General features: G+C 34.6%; 2 protein-coding genes across 2 annotated transcripts; both read left to right on the top strand.

Annotated features, from left to right (window-relative positions):
- The first annotated feature begins 1,725 nt into the window (after window positions 1-1,725).
- LOC111380087 (transcription factor HY5) lies at window positions 1,726-3,392 on the top strand. Its single transcript, XM_023003551.1, has 4 exons — window positions 1,726-2,008; window positions 2,344-2,500; window positions 2,742-2,898; window positions 3,006-3,392. The coding sequence occupies exons 1-4, from the start codon at window positions 1,912-1,914 to the stop codon at window positions 3,048-3,050; spliced, it is 456 nt and encodes a 151-aa protein (XP_022859319.1). The 5' UTR covers window positions 1,726-1,911; the 3' UTR covers window positions 3,051-3,392.
- Window positions 3,393-9,603: 6,211 nt separating this feature from the next.
- Window positions 9,604-16,138, top strand: LOC111380079 (cellulose synthase A catalytic subunit 1 [UDP-forming]-like; the record flags this gene model as incomplete). The annotated part of the gene is made up of 13 exons (XM_023003543.1): window positions 9,604-9,823; window positions 9,898-10,079; window positions 10,908-11,025; window positions 11,123-11,309; window positions 11,793-12,059; window positions 12,174-12,519; window positions 12,636-12,773; window positions 12,859-12,984; window positions 13,625-13,837; window positions 13,919-14,183; window positions 14,564-14,760; window positions 14,883-15,233; window positions 15,353-16,138. Coding segments are annotated over 13 exons (3,198 nt in total), but the record flags the coding sequence as incomplete, so codon positions are not given.
- Between the last annotated feature and the right edge of the window lie 1,410 nt (window positions 16,139-17,548).

Genomic DNA, 17,548 nt, shown 5'->3' with positions numbered 1-17,548 from the left:
TCAGGGAATTGAATTATTTAGAAATTGTTTTTCTGAGAATTGTAAATTATTGTGTTTGATTGATATAATTTTTCACGTGAAAAATGTTGAAATAAAAGTGTCTTTTGGGGTTCGTTTGATTTTGTTTTATATGAAATTTGTCAATTAAAGGGATATATTTTACTAGTATTAGGGATGAAATTTGTTTCCATTGCAAAAAATAAAAAAAAAATTAAAGAAAATTATCTATTTTTTGGTGTTCGTTTGACTTTGTTTTACATGAAAATTGTCAATTAAAGGAAAATATTTTTTTACAATAATTCTTAAAATTTGTTTCCATTGTCAAAAAAAAAAAAAAAAAAAAACATACAGTACCTAGAAAACAAATTCCCACCACATTGGTGGAAATTGGTTTTCAAGAAAAACCAAGAAAAGTCCGATTTTCGAGGCAACCAAGAAAGAGAATTCCATGGAAAAAACCTATCAAACATGACAAAAGGTGGAAGTTAGAAAACGAATTTCATTTTCCATAGAATTGGGGTTCCCATCAAACATTCCCTTAGAGATTTAGAGGTCAAATTCTCTAATTTTACGAACAACTTTAAGGAGTGGTAGGCCCATGCCTCCACCATACTTTATGTACATTTGACATGTGTCGCATTGCGTTGGGAATTGCAGTCGAGGAATCGAAACCTCGACTAAGTGTAAAATATGACAAAGACCACAATTATTTGAGGAGCACCCTCGAAGTATTATCTATGAAAGTTGGCTTCAACATAAACTAGTGTTTGTGTTGGAGATACATCGATAACGAGACTATGAGTCCTCACTAGTATTCTCGAATGGGTCTTGCTTAGACCATGTGGTAGCCAAGTGGACGACGATGACAATTGTTAAAACAATCAATAGTAGTTAACATTATATATTCATTATTTGAGCCCCAATTTTTTTTTTTTTTAATAAAAGCACATTATTCAACAGTGATATAATCACATTTTTTTGAAAGAAGAAAATGAGGCTCAAACAATGATAAGATGGATAGATTGACTAGTAGAATAAAATGTCTTTTTCTTCATGCTCTTCATCAAATTTTTTTTCTTTATTAGGATTTCGCATTAGAGTATGTAAAATGAAATCTAGAAGAAATATACTATTTTCCTAATTTCAATGCATTGTTTGTTTAAAAAAGCATAAAAATTTGATAAAAATTTGAGATAATAGTCAATAACTAATTTTAATCACTTATTTAATAAAATTCACAATTTTTTTTATCAATTATTCAATTACACGTATTATCAATTTTTATCAAAATTTACTAAGCCCCTATTTGATTCTACTAAAAATTTAAATTAAAATCTAAATTAAAATCAAAAAATAATTTTAACCACATATTTCATTGAATCTATAAATTTTTAATCACATATTCATATATTTTTGTCAAAGTTTACTTAAAATCTAATTTAATATGGGCTAAATTTTTGCAAACTTTGTCAAACAAGCTCACGTAGTCCTTGAATCTTGAAAGTTGAAAACTTTAGCACTTTAATGAGCAGCCTAAGTCCAATGGTCCCCACTCCCCATTTACACACCGAACTCCCGATCATCAGATAACATTTAATCCTGCGTCTCATATTACACCACGACTCCCATCGCACTGCCTTTGATTAAACCAACACGTTATGGCTTATAACACTTCCACGCTTCTCACTCCTTAGCCGTCCGATAAATCACAATCAAACGGTCATCTGCAGCGTCATAATTTCTCCTCCTCTCCCGTCTCTCTGGCCCTGTATCTCAGGCTCACTGTATTATTCACATCCCGCTCTTTTTTTCTCCTTCTGACAGCTAAATATCCCATCCCAAAGCTCTCTTTCTCTCTCCTAAAGTATTTTGGGCTCTCTCTCTACGTTCTATTTTTTAGATTTGAAGGAAATGCAGGACCAAGGTACTAGTTCAATTGCAGCCAGTTCATTGCCTTCAAGTAGTGAGAGATCTTCAAGCTCCGCCCTTCACGTTGAAGTAAAAGAAGGTTCCTTTACTGTTATTTTTCTCTTTTTGTTGTCTTTGCCTTTGAACAGGGATAAAAAGTTTGTTTTGTTTTTTGTTTAATGTGCTTTAATTCTTCAGCTAACTTCAAATCATGCACTGTAATTTCTGGAAAAAGATGGTAGCTCACTAGCTCTTGTATTAACAGGATAACTAATTGAATAATTGATGAATTCATTATGTTTATATTGTCGGCTTTTGGTGGAATTCGAAGAATTTCCTGTCTGGTTTGCGTCACAGTTGATTTAGTGTAGAGAGATCAGAGATCTTTCTGTATTCTTATCGATCACTGAATTGTATTTTTTTAAATTCGTTTAGGTATGGAGAGTGATGATGAAATAAGAAGAGTACCGGAGATGGGCGGAGAGGCGGCTGGGCCGGTAGTTTCCGCCACCGGTCCGGTTCAGCCATCAAGTGGCGGGCAAAGGAGGAGAGGTAGAAGCCCAGCTGACAAAGAAAACAAGAGGTTAAAACGGTAGGTCGAGTTAGGCCTAACCTTATCCAATCATATCTTGCCACGTTGTAATTAGCAAATAATTTGGCCCGCTTTAAGTTGCATCAACGAGTATCTTGGAAATGGACTGATAATGATTTAGGATAGTTAGTTTGTCTGCGCAAGAAACCTCGAAATCTTGTTTATCATATGGTTGAGCGCGTACCAAAGATTCAGTTAGTGTATTTACTGTGATTATTTTTCTTGTGTTGGGGTGGGAAAGGTTGTTGAGGAACAGAGTGTCAGCACAACAAGCTAGGGAGAGGAAGAAGGCATACTTGATTGATTTGGAGGCAAGAGTCAAAGAGTTGGAAACTAAGAATGCAGAGCTCGAAGAGAGGCTTTCGACTATGCAAAATGAGAATCAAATGCTTAGACAGGTAGCTAACATTTCAATTCGATTTGTAAGTTTGGCCATGCTCATCGACCCGGCATGTGTTCGTTCTTCAATAATTCTCATACCAGGGCTTGTTATTTCTGGTTGCAGATACTGAAAAATACAACTGCAGGATCACAGGAGGGGCGGAAGTGAATAAAATTTTACATGAGAGAGAGAGAGACTCGGGTAACAGAAAGGAGGATCTTTTGATCTTCATAAACACACGAGGTGGAGATCATTTGAGTTATCTTGTTCCTTCTTTTATTTAAACCAAACGCCAGATGCTATAGATTGTAGATTAGCTATTCAGTAATTGTAGGAGAAGTTGGATTCTGTGGTAGATGATTTCCCTAACCTCTATGCTCCATGCTTGATTCTCCATAAGCAAGAATCGAAGAAAGATTTTTCTCTTTCAATTTCGTGTTCTTGGCATTTGATCCACTCCATCAAACCAGGGTAATGAAAGTTTATGCCTAGTTGGTAATTCATTTTTCAGGTCATCATCTTCCCTATACTTGAAAGTTTGGCATGTCAAGAGGTTTTAGCTTTTGCCAGGCATTTGAGTGTCTATCTTATTCTTTCTGTCGAACTCGACCATCGCATATTACTCTCGTATTTAAATTTATATTTAACCTTGGTACTTAAAATGCTTCAGGTTACCTGATTAATCATGGGTAGTTAACTATCGAGTTAATTGTTTCAATGGTCACTGAATTTAGGTTTATGCGTTTGATTGGTCATTGAATTTATGTTAATGTCTTCGATTGCTCACTGAACTTAGGTTCATGTCTTAAATTGCATACTAAAATTTAAAATGTTGAATTTTGACCATTGAACTTTAGAATATGCCGAACGTTATTCACTGGTATGATTGTTGAATTTTGAAAAATATCGAGTTTATAGTGAGTAATGTGTAATATATTTCAAAGTCCAATGAGAAATATACAATAGGGTTTGTTTAAGTCACATTATTCCAAAAAAATACATTCTTAAACAGTGTTTTGACATCATTTCAATCATACATTATTTAATAAAATAATATTACACGTAGATCAAAATTTTTTTCTTATTTTTTAATTACACATTTCTCATCAATACATTATTAAAGAATGCATTAGTATCAAAATAATATAGCTCAAACACCCTCATATTTTTTAAAGTTCAGTGGTCAAAATTCGACGTTTAAAACTTCAGTGAGCAATCGAAGATACGAATCTAAGTTCAGTGATCAAAACTTGATATTTTAAATTTCAGTGACCAAGACAAGAACATAAGTTCAATCACCATTGGAACAATTAACTCCTAACTATCTTCTTTTTAGTTTAGCTAAAAATCAGATTTATTTTATTTTATTTTTTAATAAATTTTGATAAAAATTGGTGAAATGTGTGGTTGATAACGAATTTGAGGAAAAAATAAATTTTAGAAAATTTGAAGTGCTTCTCAAGTTGGTAAAAGCAATTTTAAATTTTCTTGTCAAAAGAGATTTCTTTTCAAGCAAGAAGGGGCAATTAGTATACTTTCAAGTGGAACTGGAACGCCATGGATTTTACTTGAGGGAGACTCAACAAAGATCCTTTTGGAGGAAGGTAGCCTGTCCAATGGATCATATGCTTGGGAAATGATTATTTCTTGACAGAGCTTCACGACTTCGGACTTATTTTCAATTAAATACAATTTTAATTTTTTTTAAATTTCTAATATTGTTTATTACTTTCTAATTAATCTCTCGGGGTTTGGTTTGATGTATTTCCTGAAAGTCAACTCCATAGCAACTGAATTGTAGAGTTGACAGAAAAATCATTATCATACTAATAAATTACACCCACTAAAGGATGCACCATTCTTATAGAGATCAATAGCGCTTTCACATTTGTCTCCCAGGACACATCCCAACGGGCCAAGATGAGGGCGTTTCAAGGTTGACAGATCAGAGATCGTGAGTTCGATTCCTGGAAGGCAAGGCAGGATTTATCCTGGAAGGCAGGAGCTCTATTGGAAGGCAAGGTGCAAATATGATAAACTACTTGTTTGGCACTTTGACAGATCAGTTGGGAGCTCTTGAGCACTGATCAGTTTGGGGCACAACTTGCTGTTTAACCTGTCTGCAACTTGAGGGGCCAAGATGTAGACTCCAGGATTTAATCACTGTAAGGTGGATACCTGAATATCAAAAAAAAAAAAAAAATAATAATAATAATAATAATAGGGCTTTCACATCTTAAATCAAAATGATATGGTTGGAAAATTATCAATGTGTCAAGACGCAACAAAGTAATTATCATGGGAGAGCTCTATCAGTTGTGCAATTAAGGAGCTACTAAAGGGAACTATATATTTTAGGCTCCAATACCGATCCGAGACTTTACGTAACAATTTTAGTTTTCGTTTGCCCCACTAAACTCTATAAATTTATCTCGCAAAATATATAAAACTAGAAAAATAATATTATTTCAATGGACAATGCTATATGTACTGATTTTTTTTTTTACCGAATATTTTACATACTACTCATAACAGGAATGGGGACCATGGGCCATCATTTTTAAATTTACGCAGGGCCGCGGTACGTTGAGAGACGAGGGACACCATTCGGTAAACTCCCCTTAGTACATATATATTTATCCTATTTTAATTCCCTATAATTAAAACATTTTGACGTGTCATCCATATGTATTATTCTCGTCGAACTTCTAATAATTATATCTAAGCTAAAATGATCACTTTGCACTTCTAATTATTTTCTCACTATGAGTTAGTTTTTCTTAAAATAATTTCTTTGTGATACAAATAACGTAATATAGGTTTCTGTTGTCTCCAAATAACGAGTTCAAATTTAAAATGCTCTCTAATGAAAAATTCAAGAGAATTTACTGACCTCTCCAATATGTGACCGATTTCAAACACGAATATTGTTGTCGTCATATTGTCACGTTCCCCTAGAGATGGCACAGCTTAGCCCTTAAACACAAGCTCAGCTCATGCTCGTTACGAGCCGAACTCGGCTTGGCCCACAACTCATGAGCTGGTGGGGCCGGGTTGAATCGAGACGAGCCGAGCCGAGCCCACGAGCTCGATTTTTTTTTCTATTTCAAATTTCAAATTTTTCTTCATATTTTTTATGATGGGCTAGTGAACTTTTGGCATGCTCACGAGCCACTGGCGAGCTCGAAGAGCCGAGCGTCGTTGGATTCGAACCCTGCTCAACTCGTAATTTGACAAGTTCGAGCCGTTCACGAGTCGAGCGGCCGAGTCAATGAGCTGCTTGACACGTTTAACATCCCTAGGTTCCCCAGCATGTAATATTAGCTAGATTTGACATTAAGTTGAGATCAAAATCGAAAACTCACTGGTTGAGTTGGGTGTAAGGTTCTGTTCACAAGATGAGTTCAATAATAATATTGCTGTTAATAACAAACCATTAAAAATTAATTATATAAAGTGTAGTGACATGAGCAAGAGGCACACGCAAAGGGGGCGAATGATGTGAAATAATGGTGTTTGGTTTATACTTTGGCTTTGGAATTCATGATTGATGTGATGTTCCATCTGTCAATTATTGATTAGTCAAACAAAACGAAACAAAAATGCAAAGAATTTCAGGTGGTTAACACTAATCTATTCTCGTGTAAATAAAGTTAGAATGCATATTAGCCCCGTTCTATGGTCATCGTTGAAGAAAAAATATGCTTTGAATAGTAATTTTTTTCAGCGAATATATGATTAAAAAATTAAAAAAAAATTTAACTTTACCTGCAAAATATTTTAATACCTTTTTGATGTTTATTATTTGGGAAAAATAATATTTGAATAATAATTTTATTGAGAATATATAGTTAAAAAGTAAAAAAAGTTTCGAGTTTACGTGCAGAATATTTTATTATATGAACGTGTTATTGAAACTGAATATATAGAAAAAAGAGTTTAAAAGATAAAGTTCATCAAACCTCGGCTTATTATGTCAATGTGCAATTAAAATTGAACATGAAAATTAAAAATTTTACATTAAAGGGAGACAAATAGAAAATTAATTTAATGTAGGCTTCTATAATTAATTAATATGGTAATGAACACCTCTAACATTAAATAATATTATTAAAAAATAAGAGCTAACATATCATAAATATCGTTCTTATTTTTTTCTTCTTCTCCGTCACCTAACATCATTTTAGAATTATTTTCAACCATCAATCATTGAAGGGTGTAACATAAATATATGAATTATAATCAAAATACTTTTTGAAAAATAAAGAGTCAATACTGTTATACATTTTTACTAACTCTTAGATTTTTACCAACTTAAGATTCATCATATCAACATAGTAGACATCTTTCTAACTGTGAGAAAAAAAATTCATCCTTCTCCACCTTAAAAATGTTACCAACTCTTAGATTTTTCCATTAAAGTGTGTTCGAAACCTCCACCACCTCGATGCACCTGGACTTTTTCAATTGTTCACCTCAATGTCCTGGAAATTTTCATAGGCATCACATCAATGGCCTGTTTGAACCCGATTTTTTCACCAAAAAAATTGATTTTTTGACTGTTATTTCACTATTCCAATCGTCATATTTGACTTCTTCTCTCACAGGTGGACCTCACTTTTCTCCTAACGATCAAAAAATTAATTCTCAAAATCACTCCACTTTTTTTGGAAGGGATTGATAAATTTGAAGGCATAGTATCATCATAAGAACAAATAAATCCCTTGAGTTGCTGATGACAAGACAGAGTTAAACAAGTTCTCAAAATCCTTTCTTCGGATTGAATGACCGACGAAAATTATTTCTAAAATTTTAGTACTATCTAGATTTATTTGAATTTTTCTTTTTTCTTTTTTTATTTTTTTTATTTTTGGGGTTTGTAAATGAATGAAGTGAATTGCAAAAAGAAAAATATATTTCTATACATAATATTTCGATAGAGGGGGTGGGGGCAAGAGCTTGGGCAAGATGGATGAATTGTATAGAAAAACTGTAAATACAATTTACCATTTTAAAATTGATCAAAATATGGCCGAATTCAATTTATTGAGTTAGCTGATAGACAGTCCCATTGTCCTTCAGCTGTAATGAATTGAAGATTTAACGTTGTGAGTACCCCAAATAAAAAGTTAGAATGAAAGTTACAATTCAACGAAAGATTTGATACCACAATTTCGATTATTCCTAAATTTTATTTGCGAAAACAAAATTAAATGCTCTAGTCCTTGTTTGGTAGGAATATTTTAATTTTAGTCAATAATTAATTTTAGTCATATATTAAATGAGATAAGACTCACAATTTTTGAACCACATATTTTATTAATTTTTATCAAAATTCACAAAAAATATATATATAATTTTAATCTTCACCAAACAACACTTAATCGCCAACAAACAGGGATATTAAAATTATATTTTTAGTTGATTTTGATAGATATTGATGAATCGTGTGGTGAAAAAATTGTGAGTATCATAATAAAATATATAATTAAAGTTAGTTAGTTGTTGACTTTGATTTTGATTTACGTTAATTTCTAATAAACAAGTACTTAATATTATAGTTACGAGAATTAGCAAGCGCCGAGGAAAGAAGGAAAGTGGCAAAGTAGTAATATAGGAGAAATCCGGGTGCATTTATTAAATTTGAAGTCCACCGACAGCTACTTATTTTTGTCGGAGAGAAGCAACTGGCAATAATAGGTAAAAGGGTAGATAGTAGGTAGTTAGTACAGGCTGTTCACAATAAGGAGAATCTCTCCCGACACGCTACTTTCTAACAGCTGCTACGTGTCTTAATCTCATTGGAGAAAAGGAAAAATTAGATCACTATAAGCCAGTGCTTGCTTCTTAACAAGCCAACTCGAGTTATAGCGAAGTACTGTCTACCGGTTGAGTCGGTATAAATCCAGGTTATTTGTTTAGGAAAGAAAAATAATTCTCCGAGGAAAAATATTAAAAAGACATAGGCACAACACATGCAATTCGAGTAGAGGGACAGAAGGCCAATTTGTTGAGTCCTGAATCACAATAGCAATGCCTTGTGCCTCTCTCACACACACTAACGTTTCCCTAAAAGTTTCTCAAGAGTTTTATTCGATATAACTTAATCCTGAGTACTGTTTATCACAATCTTGATTGTATTGTATTCGGAAGAGAATATGGAAGCAAATGGTGGAATGGTGGCTAGAATTCACTTGATATTTTTTGATGTTTCTTAGTTCTAATTTTCGTTGACGGTGATTCGGTGAACAACTAAATGTATGAAATTTTTGACTGGTTTGTTTCCAATTTTGGTTGTTAACATCAAAGAGCTGACAAAATCTAATGCCTGAGTGCGAGTATCTTAGAAAAGTGAGATCTAATATGCATTCTCTTCATATGATCTATTTGATATTACTTTGACTAGAGAACATCAATTTTTATTCCTTCTCTGATCTAGCTTGAATTTGCTATGTTACTACAAGTTTTGTATATGTTAACTTCTTAGATTTGGTGGTGCATTCTCGAAAGAAGATTCATTTGGGTGAAGTAGGCGCGCCTTTTGCATCTCATTTCCTTTTCACACAGCTTGATTGGTTCAGCCTGAACTCAATTTCCTTCTCTGTGCATTTCTTTGAACTTTTTCACATTGTCTCTCTGAATAATTTTGTTTGGCCGGAGTTTTGCACTTCGGTTGTTGAGAATCTGTTATTTAATTTCATTTGAATTTCTGTCCTAATTAACTTATTTCTTGTGTATAACGCAGCCAAAGCCTCTGAAGAATTTGAATGGCCAGGTATGTCAGATTTGTGGAGATACTGTTGGATTGACTGCCGAAGGTGATATCTTTGTTGCTTGCAATGAATGCGGCTTTCCAGTTTGCCGACCTTGTTATGAGTATGAGAGAAAAGATGGAAATCAGTCATGTCCCCAGTGCAAAACTAGATACAAGAGACAAAAAGGTTTGTCTCCGTCCCAAATTCTTGTATTTCATCTTTTGTTTGGAGTAGGAGAATGACGTGTCCTTGATCCACAGGAAGTCAGCGAGTTGATGGTGACGATGATGAGGATGATGTTGATGATTTGGAAAACGAGTTCAATTATTCTCAGGGAAAAAGCAAAGCTGGATCCCAATGGCACGGAGAAGATGTTGAGCTCTCTTCATCTTCTAGACGGGAATCTCGGCAACCAATCCCTCTCCTTACCAATGGGCAGCCGGTAAGTGATGTAAATAAATTTTTATGCAATTAAGAATCCATAACATCAAACATAACATGTCCTAAAGCTGCACTGTGGCAGTATGATATCGAAAAGGACAAAAAACAGAACTCAAGTTCTGGTGCAGTGACTACCAATGTGTTGGGTTAATTTTGTTCACTCAGTATAGTCAGCTTTGGAAGTATCTCAGCTTCCTCTTTTCTTATCTGACTAGAAAAATGATTAAAGTAGCGTGTGCAAATTTTTTATATCATGCCGTTTAGTAGGATAAACTCTGGATGCACCTTGATTGTTTGCTTGTGATTTCTTTTGGTCCTACACACAGTCTTGTCTGCTATGCTGATGATAACTTATGCTTTGTTCAATATGAAGTTATGAACATTGGAGCCTTAAGTCTCAATTTTGTCAATTTCAATGTTGATCAAGCTATTGGCTGAGGACCATTAGTTTTGAACTGCAACTTGTCTGGTGCTTTATGCCTATTCCTTGCATTGGTTCATTTCGCAGAATTATCCTCATTTTAAATATTATTTGAATAAGATTCTACTCTGGCAACTACTTCCTGCTATTTCAGTATTTCCTTATTATTCGTTGTCTTTATTTATTTTTTCTTTTACTTCTACTTTTTGAGAACAGCCAACTGTACTTCATTATTAGCATAATAATGCAAGAAATTGGGAGATTTTTCATTCTTAATAATTTTAATACAAGGCTTTTATTTTGAAAGGAATCTATCTGTCAGTTGATGGATGATACATGTGTTTTTACATTTCATTAACTGAATATACGGCATTAGTTCATTTTGTCTCATCTACATGTAATTGATAGGTTTCCGGTGAGATTCCTAGGTCTATAGCAGACACTCAATCTGTAAGAAGTACATCGGGACCTCTGGGCCCTGGTGACCGTGTTCACGCCCTTCCATATATTGATCCAAGGCAGCCAGGTAAGCTACTTATGGTCATTTGGCTGACATCCCCCCAGTTTGATATCCTAAAGCTACTTTTAATGAAAACTATTAATGGCATTGTTAATATCTGCAGTACCTGTAAGAATTGTTGACCCTTCCAAAGACTTGAATTCTTATGGACTTGGAAATGTTGATTGGAAGGAGCGGGTGGAAAGTTGGAAACTAAAGCAGGAGAAAAATGCAGGGCAAATTAACAACAGATACAGTGACGGGAAAGGAGATATTGAAGGTACAGGGTCAAATGGAGAAGAACTGCAGATGTAAGTATCTTAACTCTTATTATTCAGGAACATGGTATCGATGAATGTGAGACTGTCGGTTTTCAGTTTCTATTCTAAAATCCACATAATCAAATTCTGTTCCTCTATTTGTGTGGGTTAACTAGTTTAAGAAGGGCGATGAACTCTGTTTTGCTTTAGTTTCCATTTTGGAGCTCTCTACCTACATATCCATGAATTTTTTGCTTCTATCTGCAGAGATTCTAGATTCACATCATATTATTAGTTTCATGAATCATTGATCCTAATACTTATTTTTGGACTGCTAATGGTTAGTTTCTGTTTACTAGTTTAAGAAGGGAGATGAACTCTATTTTGCTTTAGTTTCCATTTTGGAGCATCTCTATCTACATATCCATGATTTTTTTTGCTTCTAGCTGCATCGATTCACATCATCTTATTAGTTTCATGAATCATTGATCCTAATACTTATTTTTGGACTGCTAATGGTATGTTTCTGTGCAGGGCTGATGATGCTCGTCAACCTTTGAGCCGTGTTGTTCCTATATCTTCTACTCATGTTACTCCTTACCGTGTTGTAATTATTCTTCGACTGATTATCTTGGGCTTTTTCTTGCAATACCGTTGTACTCATCCGGTAAAGGATGCTTATCCTCTGTGGCTGACTTCAGTTATTTGTGAGATCTGGTTTGCCTTATCCTGGCTTCTGGATCAATTTCCAAAATGGTACCCCATCAACCGTGAGACCTACCTTGAAAGACTTGCATTGAGGTTAGTGAACTTCTCGTAACTCCTAAATTTAAATACCCTTCATTGGTAAGTTTGGGTAAAATTTATCAGTTTTAAGCTGAAGTATTCTGTGGGTAATTTTTTTTCCCCCCTCAGATACGATAGAGAGGGCGAGCCTTCTCAATTAGCGCCTGTTGATGTGTTTGTCAGTACTGTGGACCCCATGAAGGAGCCTCCTCTTATTACTGCCAACACTGTGTTGTCCATCCTTGCTGTGGATTACCCTGTGGACAAAGTCTCCTGTTATGTCTCGGATGATGGTTCAGCAATGCTCACCTTTGAAGCCCTCTCTGAAACTGCAGAATTTGCTAGGAAATGGGTGCCTTTCTGTAAGAAGCACAATATTGAGCCCAGGGCCCCTGAATTCTACTTTGCTCAGAAGATAGATTACCTCAAGGATAAGATTCGGCCTTCCTTCGTTAAAGAGCGCAGGGCAATGAAGGTAAATGAAAACATTTTCATCCTTCTCAATATGGTTTCTGAAACTACTCCCCAGGCTAAGAAATTAGCACATTGAGCAAAACTTGTAACTATACTCTGGAAAAACAATTTCTGCAGAGAGAATATGAAGAATTCAAGGTACGCATCAATGCACTAGTTGCAAAAGCTCAAAAGATGCCTGAAGAAGGATGGACAATGCAAGATGGAACCTCCTGGCCTGGAAATAACCCCCGGGATCATCCAGGAATGATTCAGGTAATATATTCTATTGTTTGACTATGCAGAATTTATTCTTTTACATCTTAGTCTGATTCATTTGCCCATTCTTATGGATTGATAGGTCTTTTTGGGGCACAGTGGGGGCCTTGATATGGATGGAAATGAGCTGCCTCGTCTGGTTTATGTTTCTCGAGAGAAGCGTCCAGGATTTCAACATCACAAGAAAGCCGGAGCTATGAATGCTTTGGTGAGTAATGATTCTCGTAATTACTATTGTATCTAAGTACTTTACGTTGAACATTATTTGTTGCTGACGATTCTTGTCCTCAAAGATTAGTTCTGTAACTTCAAGCCAAATGAAGTTAAAAAGTGAATAACCAATCACATTATTTGTTGTTGACAATTCTTTTCCTCAAAGATTAGTTCTGTAATATAACGTGAAAACATTTTTCCTTGATATTGTATTTTTGAAATACTTTTGGTTGAGATTATTTTTGGGCACTTGGGCATTCTTGTAACATAAAATGGGTTTTGATGAAAGTGTTTTTGAATCCAAACTTTGTTTATTTTCTTTATGTACGATGGAGAATGCTTTCCAATTTACGTACTTATTTTAGGAATCGTAATTGACGTCTTATTTTATGGTTTTTATAATATTTTATATTATTTTTTTAGTCATTTTCCTACTCAAATAGGTTACTTGAAACCGTATATTAAGAAAGAGGGCTAATGCATTGTAATGATTAGGCTTGATCATTGAATAAACCCATATTTCTCTCTCTTATTTCTCTTGATTCTCTCCCCGTTCTTCTCAAGTCTCATACTTGTTCGTTGCATTCTATGTGAATGAAGTTGTATATGACAGCTGTCCTCTGTATGTGCTGCAGATTCGTGTCTCTGCTGTCCTCACTAATGGAGCATATCTTTTGAATGTTGATTGTGATCACTACTTCAACAATAGTAAAGCACTCAAAGAAGCAATGTGCTTCATGATGGATCCTGCATTTGGGAAGAAGACTTGCTATGTCCAGTTTCCACAGCGTTTTGATGGCATTGATATGCATGATAGATATGCTAATCGCAATATTGTCTTCTTTGATGTAGGTGTCACTTGATTCTTTGCATCTGTGATATTTTGTGGTGCCTTTACACAATTAATTTTGTATGGTCCTCTGCTGCAGATAAACTTGAAAGGTCTGGATGGCATTCAGGGACCAGTCTATGTGGGAACTGGATGTTGCTTTAACAGACAAGCCTTGTATGGGTATGATCCTGTCCTAACTGAGGAAGATTTGCAACCAAACATTATTGTCAAAAGCTGTTGTGGATCAAGAAAGAAAGGAAAAAATGCCAATAAAAAGTACATGGATAAGAAGCAAGAAATGAGAAGAACTGAATCTACCATTCCAATCTTTAACATGGAGGATATTGAAGAGGGTCTGGAAGGTAGGACTGCTTGATAGGTTATATTACTTTCTATAATGCGTTACATGTCACTGGGATGAGGAAGCCGAGCCACAATTCATGTTCAACTTGTTGCATTTAAATTATACTTGAAACACACAACATTATGTAATTTAGGGTTCTCTTTGCCCGTTTGATAAATGTTTTCTGGAGAACTCTACACAGAAAGTAGATGGATTATATGCTGTACTGCAACAACCTCACTATATTTGAAACCTAGCTTAATAATATTTAAACTTAATTAACATATTTACCTTCCACTCTTTAAAAGTGAGCTTCAAGTTTTAGTAAGTTTAGCTTCTGACTTAAACATGATCAATGTATCATTGTGGTTTATGCTATTGACATTCTTGTATTTGTAGGATATGAAGATGATAAGTCACTTCTCTTGTCTCAGAAGAGGCTAGAGAAGCGGTTCGGTCAGTCAGCAGTTTTTATTGCTGCCACCTTTATGGAACATGGTGGCATTCCACCAACAACAAATCCTGCTACTCTTTTAAAAGAAGCAATCCATGTTATCAGCTGTGGATATGAGGATAAGTCTGAGTGGGGCAAAGAGGTAGTGTGCTATTTCCTGCTACTCTCGTAGTTTTTTGGCATCTGGCTTTGAAACTTTTCTTTTGTGGATGATATTTGCAATTTGAAATACTAACTCAATTCAGCTTTACTTTTTGATATCAGATTGGTTGGATTTATGGTTCGGTCACAGAAGATATTTTAACTGGATTCAAGATGCATGCACGAGGATGGATTTCAATATACTGTATGCCTCCTCGACCAGCATTTAAGGGGTCTGCTCCCATCAATTTGTCAGATCGTTTGAATCAGGTCCTTAGGTGGGCTTTGGGATCCATTGAGATTCTTCTTAGCAGGCATTGCCCTATATGGTATGGCTACAATGGAAGACTAAAGCTCTTGGAGAGGCTAGCGTATATCAACACAATTGTTTATCCCCTCACCTCTATTCCATTGCTCGCTTATTGCATTCTGCCAGCTATCTGTCTTCTCACTAATAAATTTATCATTCCAGAGGTATGAGCAAATTTTTTTTGCTTTTCATCTTATTTGCATACGATACTTATCCTGTTTATGGAGGCACAAGATTTATGTCCAATGCATGTAATTCTCAACTTTTTACAATGCTTCTGCAGATAAGCAATTTTGCTAGCATGTGGTTCATTCTTCTCTTTGTCTCCATTTTTGCCACTGGAATACTGGAAATGAGGTGGAGTGGTGTCAGCGTTGAGGATTGGTGGAGAAATGAACAATTCTGGGTCATTGGTGGTACGTCTGCTCATCTCTTTGCCGTCTTCCAAGGTCTCTTGAAAGTACTTGCTGGGATCGATACCAATTTTACTGTCACTTCAAAGGCATCTGATGAGGATGGAGAGTTTTCAGAGCTTTACGTGTTCAAATGGACATCCCTACTCATTCCTCCCACCACTGTCCTTATTGTGAACATCATAGGCATAGTTGCTGGTGTTTCATATGCCATTAACAGCGGATACCAGTCGTGGGGTCCTCTTTTCGGGAAATTGTTTTTTGCTATGTGGGTTATTGTTCATTTGTATCCTTTCCTCAAAGGTTTGTTGGGCCGGCAAAATCGTACTCCTACCATAGTCATCGTCTGGTCAATACTCCTTGCGTCCATTTTCTCCCTCCTCTGGGTTCGGATAGACCCATTTACATCGGAGGCCACAAAGAGAGCTGCGCAGGGTCAATGCGGCATCAATTGTTAGGTACCTCTGAAACATCATTTTATATACACAAGCTCCATTTCTGCACCTCACACTAGCCTTTTTGTGTATAGACAGACAAGAAACTTGAAAGGAGCCTTCCTAAGTTAAATGTTGTAATCTTTTACTTTGTTGGGAATGAACGGTGGATAAATTCATTACACATTTGAAAGTAATTGTCATTCCATTAATACTTTTTTATACTGTCTCAATCGTTTATTATTTCTATTGTTTGATGACCCTTGGTAGTATTGCAGAGTCACAGACGTTGATTGTGTCCATTCTTATTGAGTCTTTAGAAAAATAATAATTTCTAATTATACTTTTCTTATCTATTTTAAAAATAACGAGTATGTAAGCTTAAGCCCCTGTTTGGGCTCCATTAGGCCATCTCCTTCGTTATACCAAAATTGGCGTTATTTTGCACCAATCCAAAATTCATTTCTAACTATTACACCAAAATTTACAATAAATGAATAGTATTTTATTATTTTATTCATTATTTCGATTTTTAACAATGTATTTATTTTATAACTATATAAATTACTAAATCATAACTTAATTAAATTAACAAATATATTGAATTATTATTGATTACTAAATTATTCACATATTTTAAATATTATGTTAAATTGACGAAAATAATTGATTATATTATTAATTTATTATAAAAATTACGTTAAAATTACGAAAATAATTACTAAATTAAAAAAATCCTTAATTAATAATGATAATATATTATTATTATTATTATTATAGAACGAAAATGACACAAATACCTTTAACCATTATTTTCGAAAAATGAAAAAAAAAATGGCAAAATGGCATCAAAATGGTGCAACAAAGTGCAACACTGTTCATGTTGCACCAAAATGTTGCAACGGTTGGAGGGAGGTTTGCACAATAGGTTGAAAATGAGTAGTTCAGATAGAATCGAACTTCCGATCAATCCCTGTACTTCGCATCCTATGGATGAAGACATGGTCTCTCTGGATCCCATTGGATTTCATTCGGAGGAGGAACCTCATAAAGTTCGTATTGATTCTTATCAAAGAAAGACAGGATTAACTCCTTATTCCACATGAGTGGAATAGTAACTTTTCAGATAATGTATAGTTGAAAAATAAAGAAAGATTATTGGGTTTTATGTGTAACATTATTTTATTGAAGAATGTATGGTTGATAAGAAAAGAGAGAAAAATAAAGTTTAATTTAATGGGGGCCAAACATGGACTAAACTTTATACTATTTAAACTTTGTACGAGTTTATTGTTTTATTTGTATCATAATGTTTATGTGTAGAAAGTTTCAATCCAAGTGTTGTATTGAGAGATCAGTCAGCCTATTTATTTTTTTCACTTGTTTGATATGTCGCTAAAATCATGGTTTGAAACCAATCAAACCGCTAAAAATGATTTGATTTAGTTTGACTTGAAATTTTTCCAAAACGTTTAAAATAATGTGATACAAAAATAAGTAAAAACCATCTAAATCAATTTGTGTTCGACCCTCTTTCACGTCTTTTTCATTAATCATATATAATGTTATCGTGTTGATTATAATAGGAGTGGAGATGAAAATATTGTGCATACTATCTTAACTGGGTTGACC

Source organism: Olea europaea, unplaced genomic scaffold (assembly GCF_002742605.1).
Source record: "Olea europaea var. sylvestris unplaced genomic scaffold, O_europaea_v1 scaffold2091, whole genome shotgun sequence".
NCBI lineage: Eukaryota > Viridiplantae > Streptophyta > Magnoliopsida > Lamiales > Oleaceae > Olea > Olea europaea.
This window is presented reverse-complemented; position numbering and strand designations above follow the sequence as displayed.

What these genes read in the sequence shown, in the direction of transcription:
- LOC111380087 (XM_023003551.1), top strand. Translation starts at nt 1,912, where the DNA reads ATGCAGGACCAAGGTACTAGTTCAATTGCAGCCAGTTCATTGCCTTCA. An exon ending in TCACGTTGAAGTAAAAGAAG is followed by an intron (nt 2,009 to 2,343) that starts GTTCCTTTACTG and finishes AAATTCGTTTAG; the next exon opens with GTATGGAGAGTGATGATGAA. An exon ending in AGAATCAAATGCTTAGACAG is followed by an intron (nt 2,899 to 3,005) that starts GTAGCTAACATT and finishes TTCTGGTTGCAG; the next exon opens with ATACTGAAAAATACAACTGC.